Source organism: Rhinopithecus roxellana, chromosome 21 (assembly GCF_007565055.1).
Source record: "Rhinopithecus roxellana isolate Shanxi Qingling chromosome 21, ASM756505v1, whole genome shotgun sequence".
NCBI classification, from domain to species: domain Eukaryota; kingdom Metazoa; phylum Chordata; class Mammalia; order Primates; family Cercopithecidae; genus Rhinopithecus; species Rhinopithecus roxellana.
In genome coordinates this window covers 56,709,396-56,732,401 of record NC_044569.1, presented here as the reverse complement: position 1 = coordinate 56,732,401, position 23,006 = coordinate 56,709,396, and the positions used below count along the sequence as shown (strand labels likewise).

The window sequence follows — 23,006 nt, the reverse complement described above, 5'->3', positions numbered from 1 at the left end:
GGAAATCTACCTTCAGTGATGGGATGCCCAGGGAGTTCTCTTTAGTGTTATTTTTCACTCACATTTGTAAGATGCACTTTGAATGGGCCAAGGTGTGGAGAAGGTCTGCACATTCCATTTGAGAATTACACCAATTTGGGATTCCTTGGGGACAGGCCTTTCTGGGAGTGGGGTATGTCTCCCTCACCCTTGTCTAAGCTTGGCAGCTTTTTAAATCAGACGGAACCACAGGATTTAAGGGTTGGAAAGTGGCCTAGAGGCAGGTTGTCTCACTTCCTTCTATTGCAGGAGCCAAGTTAACTGCCTCCAGACCAGTGGGCATCTTTGTGGGGACACTGTGAAAGAAACGATCGTTCTCCGAAAATGCTTCTTTTCTGAAGACAGCCGTTTTCCCTCTTGGTCTTTCTTTGCCACCCCTTGTTTAACGTATAATCAAGAAATAACCAAAAAAAATGGGCAACCAGCAGCCCTCAGGGCTGCTCTGCCTGTGGAGTAGCCATTTTCTTACTCTTTTTTTTTTTTTTTTTTTTGAGACGGAGTCTCACTCTGTCGCCCAGGCTGGAGTGCAGTGGCGTGATCTCGGCTCACTGCAAGCTCCGCCTCCCGGGTTCATGCCATTCTCCTGCCTCAGCCTCCCGAGTAGCTGGGACTACGGGCGCCCACCACCACGCCTGGCTAATTTTTTTGTATTTTTAGTGGAGACGGGGTTTCACCGTGTTAGCCAGGATGGTCTCGATCTTCTGACCTCGTGATCTGCCCGCGTTGGCCTCCCAAAGTGCTGGGATTACAGGCATGAGCCACCATGCCCAGTCTTTTTCTTACTCTTTTTACTTTCTTAATCTTGATTTTGCTTTGCACTGTGGACTCACCCTGAATTCTTTATTGTTCAAGGTCCAAGAACCCTCTTGGGGTCTGGATTGGGACCCCTTTCTGGTAACAAGATCTCTTTCCTCCCTGGGGCTTTCCCCCATTTTAAAATGAGAATAATTCCAGTCTTACCTCCTGGGCTCTTAGAACCCCCTGAGATTTTTTTGTTTGTTTGTTTGTTTTTGAGACAGAATTTTGCTCTTGTTGCCTAAGCTGGAGGGCAGTGGCGCGATCTCGGCTCACTGCAGCCTCTGCCTCCTGGGTTCAAGCAATTTTTGTGCCTCAGCCTCCTGAGTAGCTGGGATTACAGGCACCTGCCACCATGCCTGGCTAGTTTTTGTATTTTTAGTAGAGACGGGGTTTTGCCTTGTGGGCTGGTCTTGAACTCCTAACCTCAGGTGATCCACCCACCTTGGCCTCCCAAAGTGACACAGGCATGAGCCACCGCGCCTGGCCCCCACTGGGATCTTATAGGGCTTTGGGGATCACAGGGGGCCCAGAAATGTGAGGGGCTGTTATTGAAGAAGGAATGGGACTGGACTTAAGTGGCCAGCACTGGAACCGGGGACAAAACCCGGTTTGACTCTTGGCTAAGGAGCCTTCCAGCCTGAGGCTTCTGTGACTGGTGGGGGACCAAGCACCCCCTGACCCTGGCTCTCTTGTCCTGTCTGACCAGTGAGGTACAAGTGAAAGCTCAGCCCGTGGTGCCTCCAGCCAAGTCATTTCCATCTCAAAGCAGGGCCTACTTCCACCATAGATTATCCCCTGGGCGGTTTCTTCTCCTGTAGCTACATCTAGTTTTAAACTTCAGTTGGCAGCAGACAAAGTGTGTTGGGCTCCTGGTGGACCCAGGAGATCACCCAGGTAGTTGCCGATCACTTCCTCTCACTGCTGTCTTCAAAGTCTGGTGGGCATTGACCACAGAGGGAAGCCTGCAGGCTGCAGCTTGCCCGTCAGAAGCCCCTGGGAAGAGTATGTTCGTGGAACGCTGTGCCCTGCATTACCACAGGAAGTCCAGTCTTGAAAACACCGAGTCTTCCGGGTCATTTCTCTCCTTGACTCCGTGCCGCAGGACACCGAGCTGACTCAGCCTGTCTCTGGTCTTTGTTGCCAGTGACAGAGCCTGAGTACTCTGAGAGGGCAGGTGGGGGAAGATAGGCAGCTCTGCTCCACCCAGACCTCTTACAGGGACAGTGCCAGGCTCCAAGGGCAGCTCAGAGGGTCTGGGGTCGGCTGAGTGCTGTGCCCTCACCACCCTCCCCTCTGACCCTAGGAGCAGTGGCTTTATCAGGAGGCCAATCTGGGGGCTGCCTGTGCACTGTGTGCATTTGTTAAAGGGGGTGCCGGCCGGCCGGCCGGCCCTCCTCAACATGCTTCCCACAGCCCATCACTGCATCTGAAACCATGCCAACAGAGGAAGTGTCCCTCTGAGGAATGGCACTTCTTCCGGTCCCAAGAAGCCCTCTTCAAAATGCGAGTACCGCAGGAGGGTATGTATCAGCTAGCACCAGCTGATTACCTGGCACCCTTATACATCACCATCATGCCAACACCAGGCGCACCCAGAGCTGCAGTCTCAACCGTTAGCTTAAGAATCACCTGGAGTCAACTGCTTCCTGCTTAGAAACAACAAACTCAAAAGGACATTTTGAGGACAGTCGCGGAAATCTGAAGATGGACTATAAAATGATATTGAATTCATGTTAATGAATCAGTCTCCAGTGTGGTAATAATATTGAGGTAATAGAGCACAAAGCAGTTACTTAAGAAATAATTCCTATTGCGATTTTTCTTGGCTGTGAAACTGGCCTCAAAGACCAGGCAGATGTTCCAATACATGCCACTCCTGTGTCCTTAACTTCCCTGGTTATGCAGGACTCTCCATAGAGGTGCCTGAAAGCATCCCCATACAAGGAGGTACGTAAGCCGGCTCCTGTGACCTCTTAACAGCTCAGACAGGCTCCTGGATGAATCCCAAGGTTAATCAGGAGCCGCCTCTTGCCCTGGTGAAGGCTCTGGTGAGGAGTGGAGCTTTGCAACCCACTGGCCTGCATAATAACTTGTGAAGATCTTGTGAAGATCTCTTGACCGTCAGACCGTCTCCCTGGAAAAAGCATCACTGCCTCTTTTTTAAAAAACATATTTTTAATTAGTATGGATATATGTATTTATATATTTATAAGGTACATGTGATGTTTTGGTACAAGCATACAATGTGCAATGGTCAAATCGGGGATTGGCATATCCATCACCTGAAGTACTTATTGTTAAGAACATTCTAGTTCCACTCTTAGTTATTTTAAAATATACAATAAGTTGTTAACTATAATCACCCTCTTGTGCTAGCAAATACTAGATCTTATTCATTCTCTCTAACTGTATTATGTTCTCATTAAGTATCCCCACATTATCCCCTGCTCCCTGCTATCCTTCCCAGCCCCTGGTAATTATTCTGTTAACTCCACGAGTTCAATTTCAAGCTTTTTTTAGTTTCCACATATGAGTGTGAACATGTGGTATTTATCTTTCTGTTCTTGACTTATTTCCCTTAACATAATGGCTGCCAGTTCCATCCATGTTGTTGCAAGCAACAGGATTTCATTCTTTTTTATGGCTGAATAATATTTCATTGTGTGTTCATTTTCTTTATTCATTCATTCGTTGATGGACACTTAAGGTGATTCCATATCTTGGCTATTGCAAATAGTGTTGCAGTACACATGGGAGTGCTGGTATCTTTTCAATATATTGATTTTCTTGCTGACAGATACCCAGCAGTGGGATTACTGTTGCCGGATCATATGGTAGTTCTATTTTTTTTTTTGGAAGAGAGTCTCTCTGTTGCCCAGGCTGGAGGACAGTGGCATGATCTCAGCTCACTGCAACCTCCGCCTCCTGGGTTCAAACAATTCTCCTGCCTCAGCCTCCCAAGTAGCTGGGACTGTAGGCATGCACCAGCACGCCCGGCTAATGTTCGTATTTTTAGGAGAGACAGAGTTTTACCATGTTGGCTAGGCTGGTCTCGAACTCCTGACCTTAAATGATCCACCCGCCTCGGCCTCCCAGAATGCTGGGATTATAGGCATGAGCCACCCCGCCTGGCCTATTTTTAGTTTTTTGAGGAAACTCTGTACTGTTCTCCATAGTGGCTGTACTAATTTACATTCCCACCAATGGTATATGGGAATTCCTCTTTCTCCGCAATCTCACCAGCATTTGTCATTGCCTGTCTTTTGGATAAAAGTCATTGTAACGGGTGAGATGTCTCATTCATGGCCTCATTAATGCCCTAGCCTGTGGCCCTTTCTTCTTGCCAGCTCACTTGGGACCCAGGCATGCCTCCCACCTCTCCCTAAGCCCCAAGGACCACAGGAGCTAAGGTGGTCAACAAATTCACCCTGAGGTGTAAATAGGGAAGCACCCCTTCAAGTCAGCCTGCCCATGTTAGGGCAAAGGGGGTGAAGTTGCCAGTGCATTTGGACTTTGCACGCCCTGAGAGGTTGCAGGTCAGAGAGAGGTCAGAGTTGTAGCTGCTTTACCCACAGGGACCCTCCAGCCAGACCTTCCTTCAGGTCTCCCGGCTTCAGCCCCTGAGACAGTGGTTCCCAAATGCCTTGAGAGAGGGGAGCCTGGTTTCCATTTCCTAGGGGTCCCAGCTCAAGGCAATGTAGGGCAGCTGATGGGGCAAGAGTTAGGCAGAGGGTGTGAAACAATCACAGTGGAGATCCCAGGGGGCATGGGGTAAAGGCCCCAGGCCTCTCCCTGCCACCAAGTTTCCAGGATTTAATGTTCCTCTGACCACAGGTTTGCACAGCCCCTGCCCCAGCCTTGCTCTATGGAACTCTGTGTTCTCCGTGACACTGCTGCAGGGACCACACTTCTCCAAAAACTCTCTGCACGTCCAAAGGTCACTCTGCAAAGAGGGTCCTGTCATGCCCCTCATGAGTAGATGGCTTTGTATTTTCCAAAGCCCCTTCACATCCATTATTTCCTCAGATCTTGGTAGTCCTCCCAGCCAGGAGGGAAGAATATGATTGTCCGTGTTCAACAGTAAATGAACTGAAACCCAGAGAAGTGAAGAAAGTGTCCTAGGTCCACACAGCAAGTCGGTGACAGAGGAGGACAAGACTGGGCCTCCAGGCCCTGTAAACAGTTTCCTGTCTGCTTTACTATAGCAGGTGTTCTAGGTAAGAAAGGGCAAGGGAGCATTTCTGGAAGTTTCATGCTCAAGCTAATGCGTGTACACACACACACACACACACATGCACACTTACAAAATGCTGGCATAAATATCAGGGAGCTCCGAAATGGTTGTCCACATAGGAGGCCAGATGAGCCTCCTTGAGCAGGGTCTTGACCCCGAATGGGGGAGGAGTCAGCCAGCTGGGGGCTGCCAAGGTGCCTGGGAATCGGGACAGGCCATACCAGCCAAGCCTTGCACGGCTTCATTATTTACAGTGCAGAAATGGGTATTGGTGGCTGAGGGACTCTTCACGGTGAGCACATGGCGGCCGGTGGGCTCCGGGGATTCATCTGGCTCAAATTTTCATAATTGGACTCCTGGGCCTGGGACCTGTGGACAGGAGAAAGTTGAATGGCCACCCAAGACAGGTAAGAGGTCCCCAACTGCCCAAACTATATGCCAGCAGTGGGCCAAGGAGAGGAGACATTCTGGGAAGCAGTGTGGCTGGAACTGGCAGGGCTTAGAGATGAATGGCGTCGGAGGCTGGGCAGAGTCAGGAATAGGGAGGGGCTCCCAAAGGCCAGGGCAGCCCAGACCATAGAGTGGCTATCTCTGTCTGAGGCCTCAAGACTGGCTGCATGTCCCTGACCTACAAATCAGAATCTCCAGGCCTGGCTTCCTGGGCACCAAATGCTTTCCTGATTTCCCCTAGGACATCTCAGTGGGAATCTCAAATCTCAATGTCCACTGTGCTATGCATGGCCCTCACACCCGCCCCAGTCTCTTCTCTTGTCTTTATCTCAGGAAGTGGGACCCAGGGCTCAGGCTCCCAACCTGGGCTCCCTCCCACATTGTGTGCTGCCCATTGGGCCCTTGGGCAAGCCCTGCCTCCTATCTACCCACCTCCCCACTGCCACCCCTGCACCTTTGTCCAAGCAGCCAAGCCAGCCTCAGCCTTGCCAACGACCTGCACCCAAGTCTCCTGGGCCAGCTTGTCCTGATGGGGCCACTCGTCTGCTTAAAACCATTCAGTGACTTCCCATTGCACCCACAATAACCCCCACGCCTTTCCTGCCTTCCTCCTGCCCACCCTGCGGAAATGCCTGCCTCCTTTCTGGGCCTTGCCTGAGCCTTTCTACTTGCCTTTTCCTCTCCCGGGCTGCCCCCACTGCCCCTGTCTTACATCCACACTCCAGTGGGGCTTGCTCTCTGGAACTCCACCCCTCACCTGCCCAGGCCTCGGCCTCCATCCTCAGGTCCCCTCAATGTCATGTCCTCCGAGAGAACTTGATCTAAAGCAGCCTCAGCCCAGCAGCAGGCCCCCTCCCCAGGGGATCTGCCACATCGTGTGTCCATTTCCTTCACAGCTCTTACTTTACAATGTCAGGTGGCCTGTTTCCGTATTTATTAAAATTTTCCACAATAGGATGTGAGTTCTGTGAGGTCAGGGATATTGCTGTGTCTTTAGTACTAGTGCCTGGTACACAGTAGTTACTCAGTTAAATAACTGAACAACAGTTGGCTTTCAGATTCAGGGGCATTGGTGCGACAGTAAATCAGCAAACAGGGACACAGGACAGGTTGTGGGGCTGTGGACAGATCGACAGGCAGCTGATGAGTGGGGCCACCAGCAGTGTGGCACCTCCAGCCTTCAGGGCACAGGTGGGTGGAATTATGGGAGTGCCTGGGCTCCTTCTCCCACTCCTACCCTCCGCCAGGATCAGGCACAGCCTGTCCAGGGTCTATGAATTGAATTCTTTCTCCTTCAACACCAGCTTTCACATGGGTGGATGCCACAGAAGAGGAGAGTAATGACCCAAGAGTCAGTGATTTCCTAGGGGTCCCTGGGCCCCTCACCTAGGCTCTCAGAAACTCTAGAAATTTTGTTTGCAGAGTGCCGGGAGGGAACGGGGATGAGTGTCCCCAGTGTGGCTTTTGTGTGAATCTGCCTGTTCAAGAATGTGGAGGGGAAACTACAGGAAGAAACAGCCTGGAGTTGTGGGAGAGGAGCAGGTCAGCGAGGCCTGGTCTGTCCAGGGAAGACCTTGGAAGGCTGCAAGAGGGGTGCCTTGGTGGGCTGCAAGGAGGGCCCAGCCCCAGCCCTTTGCCATTTCTTCCTCCTCCTGCCTGGAGCCCCTGGCTGATGGGGACTAGGTGGGTGGGGTGGGGTGGGGTGGAGGCCGGGAGCTCACTTACCGTGGTGGGGTGTCTGGGGTGTTCAGATGCTCTGTGGGAGGGACAGCAAGAGAGCAGGCATGAATCTCCACTGCAGTCTGCAACCTGTGCGCCCACCCCCACCCCATGCCATGTGGAAGGGGTCTCGGGGAAACCACTATTTGTGAAGCAAACAGCAGACTAGCATGGTGTGAAGCTGCACCATGGAACCCTTCTGGGGAGTTAGTGAGGAGAGGGATGGACTGAGGAGAAATCTAGTAAAAAGTCTGTTCTTCTGAGCACCCTGAGCACAAAACTCTTGATGAGTTCCAAGAAAGGGGCAAGAAAGCCATTGTGGCCACAGCAGCAGCCAGGGCTACTATGACAAAGTCTGATCTCACTAGAGTGTGAGGCTAGTGCTATGGACCTGGGAGTTCCGAGGGGCTCCGAGAAGCTCCCTCCCTCTCTGGGGCACAGGGCAGATTTCTGATGCAGATCAGCGACAGCAGTGGTGGCACTCTCAGGACACCCTGCTAGTCAAACCACCATGATCTCTGCTAGGAAGAGCGTTTCCTTGTTTTCCTAGCTCATGCCTACTTACATATTTTTATCTAGCTCTCCCAACACTGCTTGTGTGAAACCTTCTCCAGATGCCGCACCAGAGGGAGGCATACCATCCTCTGGCTTCTGCACACCGGGGGTGGAGGAGAGCCCTTCTCATAGCACATTGCAATGATCTGCCTACCGCTCAGCGCCCACTGCAGGGCAGGGGACCATGCCTTGTTCATCAATGTATTCCTAGCACCCACACAGCACATAGTAGGTCTTCAGAAACGGTGCTATTTAGGAAGGTCTGTAGTCAGAGCCCCTCCAGAGGAATTGTTTGCCGGGTGGTGGTAAAGGGGTGGCTCTAGAGTTAGCGGTGTATGGGTCTCTCTGTCTCTGTGCCAGTATCAAAAGGCAGCTTACTTAACTTCTCTTGAGTCTCAGCTTCCTTATTGCAAAATGGGATTTTTTTCACTCTGGTTACACCTGCTGGGCTTCATGCAGAGAGGAAAGTGCCAGGATGCATAGGGCAAAAAACCGACGTTCTGGTAGTGCCAGGTGGTCAGCCAGGTGGTCTTATCTAAGAAGAGAGCCCTGGCCCGGCCCTTCGCGGCCACCTGAGTCTGGGGCGCACCCACCTGGGCGGCGGCGGGCGACGCCAGCGGCCAGGACCCCGAGCAGCAGCAGCGCCTTGAGGCCGAGCGCGCCGAGCAGGAGGGCTACCGTCGTCGAGGCCCCGCTGGCGCCATGGAAGCGGAACAGGTAGACGCTGGCCTCGGAGCGGCCCAGGCTGTTGGCTGCCGAACACGTGTAGCGGCCGTCGTGGTTCAGTGCAGGCAGTTCGGCGGTCACCAGGTGGCCGTGACCCTGACCCGGGCTCGGCACGGCGGCTGAGCCATTGCCCAGGGCCGGGCCGGACCAGGCGAGGGCGGGCGGCGGCTCCCCTTCGGCAGTGCAGAGCGCACGGAAGGCGTGCGCCGGGCCGGGCAGCACTGAGATGTTGATGATCCGCGGCGCGGCTGCAGGGGAGAAGGCGGGTGACTGTCACCAGCCGCGATCGAGGCGGGGTTGGGGTAGGGCGAGAAAGCGGGTTGCAGTGCGCGAGCGGCGGGCAAAGGCAAGGGCACCCCTCCCCTTGGCCCTTTGGATGCCAGAGCCAGAGGAGTGGGGGCGGGTCGGAAGGGAGGAATGGGCACTTGGGTGCCAGGCTGCCCCAGTCCCGATACAGGTGTGGCCTTGGGCGAACTATTCTATCATGTCTGCTTCTGTTTCTCCGTGTATAAAGTGAGGATCATGATAGCAGTTGCCTTAAGGGGTTGCTGAAAAGATTTGGCAAATTCATGCTTGTGGGGGTTCTTGGACTAGGTCCTGGCCCCCTAGCAAATGCTAAGTGGCCATTATCGTCGCAAAGCAGGGTGGGGGCTAGAGTGGAGAGCCACTGCTCCAGGGACCGGACCCTGGTTCAGGAATCTTTGTATCTCAGGGTCTGGCAAAGTGCTAGGCACTACTGGGTGGGCTCTCTGTGCACCCCTGGGTAGAGGGGTTGCAAGTGTCTTTCAGGGCTGGTAGCACACATCACATTGGCATATTTAGGATTGCCATTCACTTGTCTTTCTCGCCTCTTCGTCTGAGAGCCACTGGGGACAGTCACTCTACGACAGTCACTGCAATGCCTATTCCCGGGCCCACCTCAGCCCTTCTTGGGACCTGTATTCTGCATCTGTGTCAAGTTCCCAGGTGGTCCTAAACTACCCCCAGGTGTGAGATCCCTGGGGTAGAGGAGAGGGCTGGGTCTCGTTGCCCTTCCTGGCGCAGCACAGCGCCTGGCACCTCAAGGCTGGGCAGGCGGGCGGCGGGAAGGGAGGCCCGGGACCCTTTCCCGCGCAGCCTCACCGGTCACGTGCAGCCGGACGCCGTGGCGGCTCTCGTAGCGGTCATGGACGTCGCCGGCGAACTCGACGCGGCAGAAGTAGCGGCGGTCGTCGGCCAGGGCGAGGCGCTCGACGCGCAGCGAGAGGTCGTTGCGGCGCGGGTTGCCCAGCAGCCGGAAGCGGCCGTGCAGGCTCAGCGCCGTCTGGCAGAGCTCGCTGCCTCGCGCCGCAGCGCAGCGGAACACCTGCGGGCCCGCGTAGGGCTCGCCCGCGCGCCAGATGGCAGTAAGCGGCCCGTCGTAGTGGCGGTGCGGGTGAGTGAAGGTGCAGGACAGCACTGCTGCGTCGCCTGCCGCCGCGCTCACCTCGGCTGGCACCTGCATGGACCAGCGCTGCGCTGGCGAGCCTGAGAGCGGGGCAGGCTGTGTCAGGCTCGGGGCCCGGGGGGTCGAGGCTCCCGCACCCGCGGCCTGGAAACCCCACGACCCAGGAAGCGCTCCCCCAACCCCCAGCCTGGAAACCCCAGGACTCAGGGATCGTCCCCCACTTCCAGGGGAGCCGGAACCCCCTCTTGTGACTTGAGGGGCAATTCCTGGTGCCTGCACTCCCAGGGCCTGCACTCCCTCGACTTGGGAGGTGCCTGGATTCCCCACTTTGTTTCCTAACTCACCTGCAGACCGCTTGTCCCCATATTCTTACCCTTAGTTTTTCCCCATCAAAGCCTGTCCTGTGGAAAAACCCTGGGATCCCGTGGTTAAAACAGACTCCCAAGATCTCCGAGATGGTGATAATAATAAAAGCACTTACTGTGCACCTCTGTGTTGAGTAAGTTCTCCGTAGTATCTATTTTAGTTCTCACAAATGAGCCTACAGATAAACACAGTTATCCCCGGGTTACACGTGAATAAACTGAGGCTCAGTTGAGTAACTGAAGTCACACTGCCAGCATGAGGCCAAGCCAGCGATCAGGATCGCCTCACTCCACAGCCTGCGTTCTAGTGCACTAGAGGCTGGGAACTTTGGGGCTCCTCCGAGGACAACAGCACTTCCACTTACAGAGAGGAAACAGCCCCTGCGAGGGGGCAGTGTGTTTGGAAGCTAATGCGTTGAGTTGGTGCAGGAGATTCCTCTAGAATCCAGGTATACCCAAGTGGACTGTGCCCTGACTGGCTTCCCTAGTGCCTGGGCAGGGAGGGAGCTGAGAGACAAGAGAGGTGGGCTGTTTCACTGCCTCCTTGCTCTGTGCAAGCACCTCTGGACACAGTTTCCACATTCCCCACCTTATGAACCATGGATGTGTGGTTGAGCCAAGGTCTGGAAGCAGAGGTCTGCCTCCACCTCACAGAGGGCTGGTGAACTGCAGGGTGTGTGTGGTTGCCTCTGTGTGCTACTTTGGGGGAGAGGGGAGCGTGCCTCAGAGGATCAGGCCAGGGGTGGTGCCTCCCAAGGAGAGAGGGCAGGCTTCTAAGCCTGCCCAACCGGTGCCCCAGGGTGCAGTTCACAAAAGGATCTTTAGAGGAAATAATACAGCAGCCCCTGTGTTTCCAAAGGGCTTTGCAGTTTACACAGCGCTTTCATAGATACCATGTCATGTGACCCTCAAAACACCCAGTGGAGAAAGGCAGGGCAGACATTATTAAAGGTGAGAAAATGAAGGCTCAGATCACACAGGTTGAAGATGGGAGAAATATAGCTTTTCTGACTCCAAGCCCAGTGCTCTTTGCTTTTTGAGGTAATTTAGCCCAATTTGTTCCTTGGGCAGGAGTCCTCTTAGCCCTAGCGCACCGCTGGCAGACCATCCTCCGTGGGAACCATCCATCTATGAATAATCACAGGTCCGGACGTTCCTTCTGCACAGAACCAAAATCTTTCGCCGCCCACAGGACCGCCATTGTTCTCTGGCGTGTGTATATCTCCTTCCCATGATGACCCTATGCAGGGTCTTGTGATGACTATCCTGGACCCATCGAGCCTTCTCTTTTCTGGTGGAAAAATCCCAGTCCCTCCCCTGGCCCTCCTCATCCTCACTGTCCTCTTCCTTCATTGTAGTGTCCTGAGCCTGGGGGCTCCAGGTGTGTGCTGGACCTGCAGTGTTCCGAGTCCCATCGTGCTGCCCTGGGCTGTGGGAGCTGTACCTGGAAAAAATCCCACTGTGTGTTCATGCCCAGCTTGCCATCAAGTAGAAGTGTTACCGGATGGTTCAGTTCCAGGTTCTTGGTGCCACAAACAATTGGACGTGACAGAAATAGCAAAGCAAAGCAGGAAGAGTGTATGAAGTACAGTATCACACCCTTGGAGTGGGAGAGCGACTGACCTCTATGAAATGAGATTAGCACCAGTTTGTTACGTTTCATGGCCTTTTATGTTTTTTTCCCTTCTCTTCCTGGGCTGCCTAATCTCTAGCCAGCGTCTGCCTTTTGATTGATAGGCTGCTTAATTACTTTGGCCCTTGTGCGCTTGTGTGTCACCTCCATCCCACAATTTTAAGTACATGCATGAGATGCAGTCCATATGCATGAACCTTAAATAGCTAATTACCATACAGGGTCATTTTAAGTATACCTTTTCTCTCTAAAGCCCATGCTTATCTCTGAGAAGCTTACCTTTACTGGTCTGGTCTGGATCTTGCCGGCCATGGGGCTCTTACTTGCTTATTTCCCTTTTGTTTTGGCTGCTCAACTTCTGCTTCTTCTCTTGCTTCTTGCTCACCTGCCCCTTCACATTGCTTCTGCTCCTACTCATTCCAGCCTGTATCCAACCTCCAATTCCCTCTACTATTCTCCTGCCTCAAAACTACAAGTTCTTTTTTCATACAACCTGCTTTTAAGCCTAATCTCTCTCTTATTTTTTTTTTTCTGGACAAACGTCATTACATTTTTGAACCCGAGTGGAGGACCTAACATTTTATCTCTAGAAAGAGCTTCTTTGTTCAGTTGTTAATCATCAAAGAACCTTGTTCCATATTTGAGAGACCCTGTCTGAAGGATTGGCTGGTTCAGTCACTACTTCTAGCTGCAGAAAGCACCTATCCAATCTTGAGGCTGAGCCCCAGCCTTAGTTCCCTGCTATTTCCCACTTTCTGTGACCTCAGCCTCCTCTGACCTCATGCATCTTGTGGGCATCACAGAGGCAGGCACAGATTCCCCACATATTATTCGCTATTGTGCATTCATCAATTCAGGAAACATGTATTGGACACTTCTCCACTTTATGCCAGGCACTAGGGTATGAGCTGTGGTGACAAAGGTGGACAGGATATCTTATCAGCCTGCTGGGGCTCATGGCTTAGAAAGGGAGACAGATTTGTAGGGACATAATTACACTACAGTTTGCCAGGTGCCGTAAAGATGGGCATGAACAATATCCCTTCTGTCTGAACATGGCTTTTGGCCCATGTCACTCACCAGCTCCTCCTCTTCATCCTTAGGGCTCCACTGAGTCTTTCCTACAGCAGGGGGACTTCCCAGAGCCCCAACCCTAGGGCTGGCCTCCCTCCCCTGTGCCCCAGAGCTGGCATAGGTACTTCCTCAGTATAAGCATTGCCTTTGAACTGTGTGTCTTGCCCAGACACACAGAAGCTCTGGCAGGCCAGAGACCACATCTATCCGGTTCTGTTTGTGTTGCTGTTGCTCATCATGGTACCTGCCTCCTAGTCACTGACATTGGATTGATTTGCCATGTGAGAGCAGAAGGGTGGGTGTCCAGGCTGACAGGAGAGGGTAGGGGTGGTTAGAGTAGGGGTGGATTAGGCAGACAGGGATTAGAGAACCCTTGAGAGAGGCGATGTTACTTCAGCAGAGCCTTGAGAAAGGGAGGGGACTGCATGATGTCTTGAGGTAGCATTGTAGACAAAGGGAACAGCAGAGCAAAGCCACAAGGCATGGACATCAATCAGCATAGAGGTTGCCAGGCATGAAGGCATAATGAGGCCAGAGCACACAGTACTTTGGGGAGTCCTCATCTCATTAAAAAACAATACTCTGTCATGTGTCATGTTTCCATGGATTCATGGTTTTTTTCTGTATCTCTACTTATCTTGGTTAATTTGTTCACCTCTGTATCAATACAGCATGCCATGTTCTTCATTACTACAGTGTTCTAATGAATCTGGATGGTTCCCCACCTTTTCCCTCTTATTCAGTTCTATATATCTATATCTCGGTTTTTGCCCTTTTATAGAAATTTGTTTATGAACTAACAACAACAGCAACAATAACGACAGCAGTAAACTCTTTTTGAGAATTTGCTTGGTTTGCATTAAATCTGTACATCTCATTTAAAATGCACAAGAGCCTGGGCGCAGTGGCTCATGCCTGTAATTCCAGCACTTTGGGAGACCAAGGCAGGCAGATCACTAGAAGTCAGGAGTTCCAGACCAGCCTGGCTAACATGGTGAAACCTCCTCTCTACTAAAAATACAAAAATTAGCCAGGCATGGTGATGGTCACCTGTAATCCCTATGCGGGAGGCTGAGGCATGAGAATTGCTTGAGCCCAGGAGGCAGAGGTTGCAGTGAGCTGAGATTGCACCACTGTACTCCAGCCTGGGCAACAGAGCAAGACTCTGTCTCAAATAATAATAATAATAATAAATAAAAATAAAATGCACAACAACCTCATCAGGTGCTATCATTAGCTCCCTCTTAGAGAAGGGGAAACTGGGGCTTGCAGAACCGCAGCAACTTGGTGAAGTCACAGAGCCAAGGCTTAACCCTGGGTAGTTTTGCCTCCTTTGTTCAAATGATTTTTACCTTTACCTGTATGCTCCAGTGACCAAGGACAACAGCCAATTTTGAAAATGTCCTAAAGTGTGCTACAAATGGCAGGTCTGGGCCCCTCACTCCCTGGTGAGCTTTGCTCTAGGAGCAGAATGGGAACACAGAGGCTCTTTCACCAAGGGTTACGATCTTGGCTGACATTAGGAAGAGATTTATGCTTCCTGTTTACCTGCTGAATGGGATTCAAAGAAGTGGGCACTTGGACTCCCGCTTACACAGAGACCTTTGGATGAGGCTGCCCAGAGGACTCAGGGCGAGGGTAGGAAGGACTCAGCAGGATTTGCCCAGGGAAAAAATGCATTTGCTTTGGCTGGAATTGAAGCTCCCCAGCATCCTGTGACATTTACAGTTCCCTCTGGCAGCTTATGCCTGTCTGCTAAGACAGGGGAGGGAGGATTCCTGAACTGGAATCATGGCTCCTTACTGTAGGGTCTCTAATCTCTCTGCTTTATCTCTGTCAACCTTCAGGGGCCATCAGGAGACCCACATTCTTCCTGTTGTCCAAAACACCCTCCCTCAACGGTGGGCATAGTGTTTGGCGGGAAGCATGCTAGCTTGGCATAGCCGGGTTTATGGCGGGAAGCATGCTAGCTTGGCATAGCCGGGTTTATGGCGGGAAGCATGCTAGCTTTGGCATAGCCGGGTGTATGGCGGGAAGCATGCTAGCTTTGGCATAGCCGGACGTAGGTGGCAATTCCACCTCTGGGCATTCTTCATCAGAATTTTATCAAGCACCCAATCTGTGCCTGGCATGTCCTAGGCTCCTTCACTTGCTGGGTGATCTTTGGACAAGTTACATAATATCCCGGGTCTCAGGGTCCTCTGCTGCAAAATGGGGAACATAGTACCTTCCACATAGGATTGAGGATTGAATGAAACCACATATGTAGAGCACCGAAAACAGTGCCTCACACACAGCAAATGCTCCATATGTGTTAGTTCCCTTCCCTCACTAGTCCTGTACAGGGAGTGTGAACAGAAGGTGGTGGAGAAATGTTCAGGGTGATACTACAGGAGGTTAAGATGTTGGGCTGGGCACGGTGGCTCAGGCCTGTAATCCCAGCACTTTGGGAGGCCGAGGCAGGTGGATCACCCGAGGTCAGGAGTTCAAGACCAACCTGGTGGTGAATCCCTGCCTCAACTAAAAATACAAAAATTAGCTGGGCACGATGGTGCACGCCTATAATCCCAGCCACTCGGGAGGCTAAGGCAGGAGAACTGCTTGAACCCGGGAGGTGGAGGCTGCAGTGAGCCGAGATTGCTCTGGAGTCCACTGTACTCCAGCCTGGGCAACAAGAGCGAAACTGCCAAAAAAAAAAAAAAAAAAAAAAAAAAAAAAAAAAGATGTCAGTACCTGGACACTATACCATTTGCAGCTCAGTTCAGCATATTGGACCAACTGAAGTATAATTGCCCAGTCCTTGTCCTTAACTCACCTGGAATTTCTTCATTTATTCATTCATGTATTCACTCAATAGGTATTTATTGAGAGTTTACCATGTGCTAGAGACTCTGCTGGGTGCTGGGGATACAGTTGCAGTGGCAATTAACAGCCTCCTCCTTATGTTGACAGTCTGGCCATTGCTCAGCCACTATTTGTTTTTTAATTTATGCACAATTCTAACACACTTACTTGGTTTCGCAGCCCAGGGACATGAAAATTGAAAAGCTAGAACGTGGTTACTGTTTGTAGACTCTTGGAAAGCAGCAAGAAATGAGAGTTGACATTCAATGAGGAAGGAAAGTTTCAGTAAAAAATAATGGAAAGACAGCTTAGGCAGAAATGATAAATGTACAGTGTCAAAGGGACTATTTGGAGAAGGAGTGAACCCAGAAGCCTTTGAACCATCACACACTGCAGCAGGCGAGTGTAGTAGGTGCACACAGAGATGACCCGAGGCACCATGGAGGGGTTCACTGCCGCAAGAGGCATCCTGCTTTAGTGGCATGCCCTTCAGAGTGGGTGTCAGGGGTCTGTCCCGGGCTCCAGCCCTAGCTCTAATGCTGACTTTGGGACCTTAGGCAAGTCGCCATAACTCTCTGGCACCAGTAGTCTCATCCATGAGTTGATAACTCTAGATGTTTACTAAGGTGACATTAAATTCTAAAAATCTATGTCTGAAAATGATACTTGGATAAAAATGACAGGAAAGCACATAAAACATTTTAGAAAAATGTCTAGCTGGCCAGGCGTGGTGGCTCACACCTGTAATCCCAGCATTTTGGGAGGCTGAGGCAGGCAGATCACAAGGTCAGGAGTTCAAGACCAGCCTGGCCAATATGGTGAAACTCCATCTCTACTAAAAGTACAAAAAAAAAAAAAAAAAAAAAAAAAAAATTAGCCTGGCACGGCAGTGGGCGCCTGTAGTTCCAGCTATTTGGGAGGCTGAGGCAGGAGAATTGCTTGAACCTGGGAGGTGGAGGTTGCTGTGAGCTGAGATAGTGCCACTGCACTGCAGCCTGGGTGACGGAGTGAGACTCAGTCTCAAAAAAAAAAAAAAAAAAAAAGGAAAAAGAAAAGAAAGAAAGAAAAATATCTAGCTAAAATAAATCAAAGGACTTTTAGGTATTCAGAAAACCGACTTGGAAAAGTTACTTGGAAAGAAGCATCCATGCCTTGATGGCCTTTCATAGTGAAATCCCCCTGTAGCTCCCTTCATGCCTCCTGGCAGTGACCCATCTAAAGGAGGACGGATTGGGGTTGCAGCATTGGGCATTAGCTCTCACATCATTGTAATCATGATTTCACTAGGGAGTAGTTGACTGATGCCAAACTTACTCTCCCAAAGCCCCTATACCTGTGGTGACAGAGTAGGCAGAGAGCTCCAGGGAGACAGAAACAGAGCTGGGGAGCCTACACCAGGAGAAGCTGCAATTGGATAGGGTCGGAAACAGAAACCTTGGTTTCGCCACAGCTGACCAAAGATTTCCACCAGTTTCTTGGTAAGGAAGAAAGCAAAGCGGGAATTCGCACGGGAACCTCTGTGTAGATCTTTTGTGGGCGTTGTTACACACTTCTGTTTACTAGAGAGAAAGCTGCTTGTTGGTTTCATGGCGGAGCACGGGTCACTTGCTGTCTGTGGAGGTTTTACTAATGCCTGGAATTAAAGACCCTCTCCAGGGTGTCACTGACAGGAAAGTGAGTCCTGTGGTAGTCGTGGTGGAATAATGGCCAGATGGGGTACCCTTACAGAATGGCACTTTAACAAGAATTAGGTCTGCTGGGGTGGGCTTTATGTGACATGGATTTTGAGGGGGTAAGGGAAGGATGGAGCCAGGGGGGCCAGTCACTGTAGGAAGACCACGCCTCCAGGAGGGACAGCGTTGTGGCCCTCAGAGCTCGAGTCCCTCAGACGTCTGTTGTGCCCTTGCCCCCACCACATGGCTGACATTACCAGCTGACAAGTGGCCAATTTGAGGAGCCCAACAATCTGGGAGGGGCTACCCTCCTTGAGGGCACCTGGGCATGCTAACGGGTGCTCCCGGAGAGTGGCTCTGGGGGTGGAACTTCCAGCATTGTGGCACCTGGAGGGCCAGGAGAGGGCATTTTGGGGGCAAGGAGAGATACTCCCGTTGGCTGTCGACCTCACCCATAGGTATGTAGGTGGAGCTGAGGCTTTTTGCAGCTCAGCCCCTCCCCTCCCACCCCTCAGTTTGCTCCCTGCAAATCTTTCTCTGGGCTTGCAGGTTGTCAACATAGGTTATCAGCAGAGAAAGGGCAAGAATGGGGTGGAGATCAGAGAGCAGAGGAGGGAGAAGAAGCAGAAATTCCAACCATCAGCACAAACCAGACCCTGAAGGTTCCCGGGAAGGGATGAGGTATGAGTAGTGAGTGAAAAGCCAGCTGGTCTCCATCTGCCTCAGGGTTATCTGGCTTCCCCTTTAACTCATGCCTCTGCCGCAGGCTGACTGTGGCGTGGGTGTGGCCCTGCTTACCTGAGCTGATGGAGAGGCAGGGCCACAGGCGGACCCTGCCGTGGGGCCTGTGCCCACCTCAGGGTGCTGCTCTTCAGAGGCCCGATGTAGCCTGTCTCTGCTGGTGCCCCCACCCCCTGCCCAGCCTCCATAGTGGGCCCTGTTCCTTCATTCCTCCCCTTCCCGCCCTAGATAGGACATCCTGAGTCCAAGCAAACTGCTCACAACAACCACTGGGAGAGAAGCACCCCAGCTCATTAAAGCCCCCCATTTCCTCCTGGGCTGTGACACCAGCCCATCTCCTCTGGTTCTGACCTTTCCCTGCGTCCCGAATGAACACTCCTGCATCTTTGGGTGACCGTTGCCATTTGTCTTGCCATTTGGGTTTGTTTTTCTGCAGCAGTTCAGAACTAGTGAAGTAAATCGCTCTCCACACCAGGCTTCGCCCAGGCTCCCTGCCACTGCAGGAGGGTGTGGGAGAAGTGGGCGCACACTCAGAAGCCTCTGGTTCCCATTTGGGCTCCAGCAGTCACTGAACCCCCGATGAGCCTCACTTGCAAGGCTGTGCTGAAGAGTAAATAAACTGTTTGTCACAGGCCTGGCACAAAGGGTCCTGAAGATGACAGCGGTTGTGGTTGTGACACTTGCCTGTCTCAGGCTTGAGGACCACCTGAGGACTTGTCCAAGGTTACCTGGGTGGTTGGAGCTCCCAGGCCAGTGTTCTTCCCCCTGCCTCACATTCCCTGGCATCTCCAGCTTCTTAAAAGCAGATATGGGGGGAGATGAGGGAGGACAAGGGAGGCTATGTGGGGAGCCCCTGGGAGATTAGGGGCTGCTGGGCACTGGGTGTCGAGTACAGGAATCTCCTGCCTACAGGGGAGGACATGGAAAGTGGAAGGGGCCTTTCTGGGACAAATGATTCCCACTTTTCTCTCAGCAAGGGGCTGTTCTGGGCCAGGGAAGGGACCATGACTTGCGGGCCCGCGTTGGCACAGGCGTCTGCTCACAGAACCTCTGGTGCACACATGGTGGTGGGGCAGAGCCTGCTCCTCAGGCCTCTTGCCCAGGCCATGGCCTGGACGTCATCCGGCTGAGCCACAAGGAGAGGCTCCCAAGAGAAGGGCAGCCAGAAGAGCATCAGGAAGTGGGGGCCTGGACCACCCTGGTTTTAACTGTGAAGCAGCTGCTGTTTGTAAGGAAAACGACTTTCTGCAGCTGAGTTGGCTCACGTGAGTGTCTTGGCTGCACTCAGTAATCTCAACAGAGCAGGTGTGCGGTTTGGCGTTTGTTTTTGAACATGTGACTCCACAGCCCGTGCTTCCTCTAAATCCTTTGTCTCTTGCTGATTCATAGCAGCTGACCCGTAGCAGGAGAAAAAAAAATATCTCCCTAAAATCCCCAAAGCCTCGGCTCTCTTGAAACAGTGTGACTTTGGCAAGGTTTCATGGCCATTTATCGAGCAGCCACTGAGGGCAAGGAGCTGTGCTGGGGGCCTTTGATGTAGTGTCTAATGAACCTCCCCAGCACCTCTTCAAGGTGGCAGGGACCCCAGTTTACAGGGACTCAAGAAAGGTAGGCAGCCTGCCCAAGGCCATGCAGCCAGTAAAAAGCAGAGGCGAGCTTCAGACCTTCCCTACTGCCAACACCTACACCCTCAACCCCTCTCCCATCAGCCACTCAGGTCTGACCACTGTCTCAGTGGGACCCAACCCTAAATCATCCCTAAAAGATGGCTAAGTTAGGTTAACTTGGGAAAAGATAGCTCCTTCCCTGTCAGTGCCCACCAAGGGTCCATGGCTGTGTGGGGTGGGATAGTGGGGGGCCCAGCCAAAAGCCCCACACACCTGGGTTCAAATCCCAGCTCCACCCCTGCCACTTGCCAAACCTCTCTGGGCCCCATGTTCTTCATCTGTGAAAAAGGAATGTTTCATAGGGAAGAGTTCCTTTCTCTGCTGGGTGTGGTGGCTCACGCCTGTAATCTCAGCACTTTGGGAGGCCAAGGCGGGCTGATCACTTGAGGTCAGAAATTCGAGACCAGGCTGGACAACATGGTGAAATTCTGTCTCTACTAAAAACGTAAAAAGTTAGCCGGGCGTGGTGGCACACACTTGTAATCCCAGCTACTTGGGAGGCTGAGGCACAAGAATCACTTGAACCTGGGAGGCAGAGTTTGCAATGAGCTGAGATTGTGCCACTGCTCTCCAGCCTGGGTGACAGTGGGACTCTGTCTCCAAAACAAACAAACAAACAAAGTTCCTTTCTCATAGGGTTATGAGGCTTATGTGAGTTACTAAAGTGCCCAGCACGTGGTGAGAGCTGTGCAGAGGTTTGCTGTTACTGCCCAAACCAGCCCCGAGCTGGACTCCAGTCTGAGTGCAACGCTGGAGGAGAGGGCAAAGGGGTCTAAGGTATGGGAGTTTATCATCCAGTTGTGGAGCCAGGCCCCCATACAGGGAACGTTGACTTACAGCTCTGGACACCATGATGTCAGCGTGTGGCCTGTGATGGCCGAGCATACAGTGGCATGGATGCTGAGTCCTAGGATGGGGATGGGGGAAGGACTGGGATCTGGAGAGAGGGGCTCTGAGGATTGCCTTTGCCATTAATCCCAGGTGCCCTCAACTGCATCGAGCATGAGAATCACCCAAGAAGGTGGTGAAAACTCAGATTCCTGGGCTTGCTGCCTGGTACTCTGATTCTGCAGGTCTGAGGTGGAGCCAAAGAACCTGCATTTTAGCAAATGCCCTCCCCTAACCCCGGGAATTCTGATGCAGATGGCCCCTGTGCCCTTTGAAACACTGTTCCCAGGATACCAAGTCACTGAGCTAAGTGACTGATGACACTGTTGCTTAAACCTGCCAGAGTTCCCACTCACCCATTGGGATTCCTGCTGGGAGGGCCTCTATCCCTCAATATATCCCCCACATGAAATCACCCCCTTCCATGCACAAGCATCATCTCCAAACGCCCATGTGCTCCCCTCCCTTCTTCCTCAGGCTGTGCCCATCAAAACACATGACACTTGGGTGACAGCAGCACATGAAGCTTGTTCAGAGCCTGTCATGTCCTCTCTGTACCTGGCCTATTGTCCTCTGGATCCTCGAAGGAATGAGTGGGACAAGTGGCCTTTATATAGGCAGCCACCCTGAGACCAGAGACGTGGGGTGCCTGCCTCAAGTCACCTGAAATCCAAGACAAAGCACTGATTTGAACTTCTGGTTTCTGGCACCACAGGCCCCAAGCTCAGCTCTTCCTCCTCTACAGGCCTGGAGGCCCTGTGCATACGCACTTCCCGCTTTCCAGGGGAGACTGTACCTAAGACACCGTCAGAATCTATTCTGTCCCGAGCATGGGCCAGAGAGAGTAGCAGACACTCACCTGTCGGGAGGACACACGCCAAGCAGGCCAGCAGCCGGATGGACCTTTCCATGCTGTGAGCATCTGAACATCCCAGGCCAGACCCACTCTTGGCCCCCTCCCCAGTGAGGGCCCTCCCAGGTGTGGTGGGGGAAAGAAGGGGATGGGCAGGGCGCCCAGATCTGCAGGTCCCTGTGGGCTCTGTGGGAGCTGGAGGAACTGGGGAGAGGCAGCCTGGCAGCCTGATCATTCAAGCCCCGTGGAGTTTAGTCATGTGGAAAACCAAGAGGGGAACCACTGGGATGATTTTCCAGGACAGGAAACAGGAAAGAGGATGGGAAAGAAACAGGGCCATTTCCTGTGACTGCCCTCCCCTCACAGAAAACTGTTGTTATATGCTGTTTATATGTCGCTCACCCTTCCTTCCTTCCTTCCTTCCTTCCTTCCTTCCTTCCTTCCTTCCTTCCTTCCTTCCTTCCTTCCTTTCTTCCCTCCTTCCTTCCTTCCTTCTTTCCTTCTTTCGTTCCTGCCTGCCTGCCTCTCCCTCCCTCCTTTCCTTCCTCCCTCTCTTCCTCCGTTTCTCCCTTCCTTCTTTCTTCCATCCCTTCCTCCCTTCTCCTCTTCCTTTTTTCCTTCCCTTATCCCTCCCTCCCTCCCTCCCTTCTCAAAGCTTAGGCTAGGTCTCCGGGCCTGGTTAAGAATGCACAGGGCAGATACACAGATGTTTGCTCTTTGAGCAGTTGACCCAACTGTAGAGCAGTTTCTCCCTTAGACAGTGACTTGACACCCCTGCTAGCCACCTCCCTGTCCTTCTGCCCCCTTTCCTCGGTACTTGGGGGTCTTCCTAGTCTCTTGAACCTGCAGACCCATTTCTTCAGCTGCTTGCAGACTTCTCCACCTCAACATGCCCACAGAGCCTGTTACCATACTCTCTCTGCCTTCTCTTGTCCCCAAGCTTCTGGGTTCTGTGATTCATTGGATGGCAGCATTATCCTTCCAGGAAAGCTGAGCCAGAAATGCACAAGTCCCCCTTGACACCATCTCCTCTTCACCACACACAGCCAGTCCCGTGTTCCATTCCTCCTCCTTCCTTGGGCTGTCCCTGCTTTGCCTCAGGCTGTATCCCTTCTCATGAGACACCTTCAACTTCTCGGTCACCCTCTGCAAGCACAGTGACTTTTGAAAACAATGAAATTGGTAATTTCTCTTCCCTACTTAAAACACTTTCATGACATTTCATTGTTCTCTCTTAAAGTTTCAACTGTCACGCCTGTAATCCCAGCACTTTGGGAGGCCAAGGTGGGCGGATCATGAGGTCAGGAGATCGAGACCATCC

At 52.3% G+C, this 23,006-nt stretch overlaps 1 protein-coding gene across 1 annotated transcript; it reads right to left on the bottom strand.

The window, feature by feature from the left end:
• Window positions 1-3,471: 3,471 nt before the first annotated feature.
• Window positions 3,472-21,879, bottom strand: SIGLEC15 (sialic acid binding Ig like lectin 15). The gene is made up of 6 exons (XM_010383565.2): window positions 21,692-21,879; window positions 10,429-10,488; window positions 9,644-10,027; window positions 8,389-8,769; window positions 7,247-7,277; window positions 3,472-5,440 (listed from the first exon to the last, which is right to left on the bottom strand). The coding sequence occupies exons 1-6, from the start codon at window positions 21,741-21,743 to the stop codon at window positions 5,359-5,361; spliced, it is 990 nt and encodes a 329-aa protein (XP_010381867.2). The 5' UTR covers window positions 21,744-21,879; the 3' UTR covers window positions 3,472-5,358.
• Window positions 21,880-23,006: the final 1,127 nt, after the last annotated feature.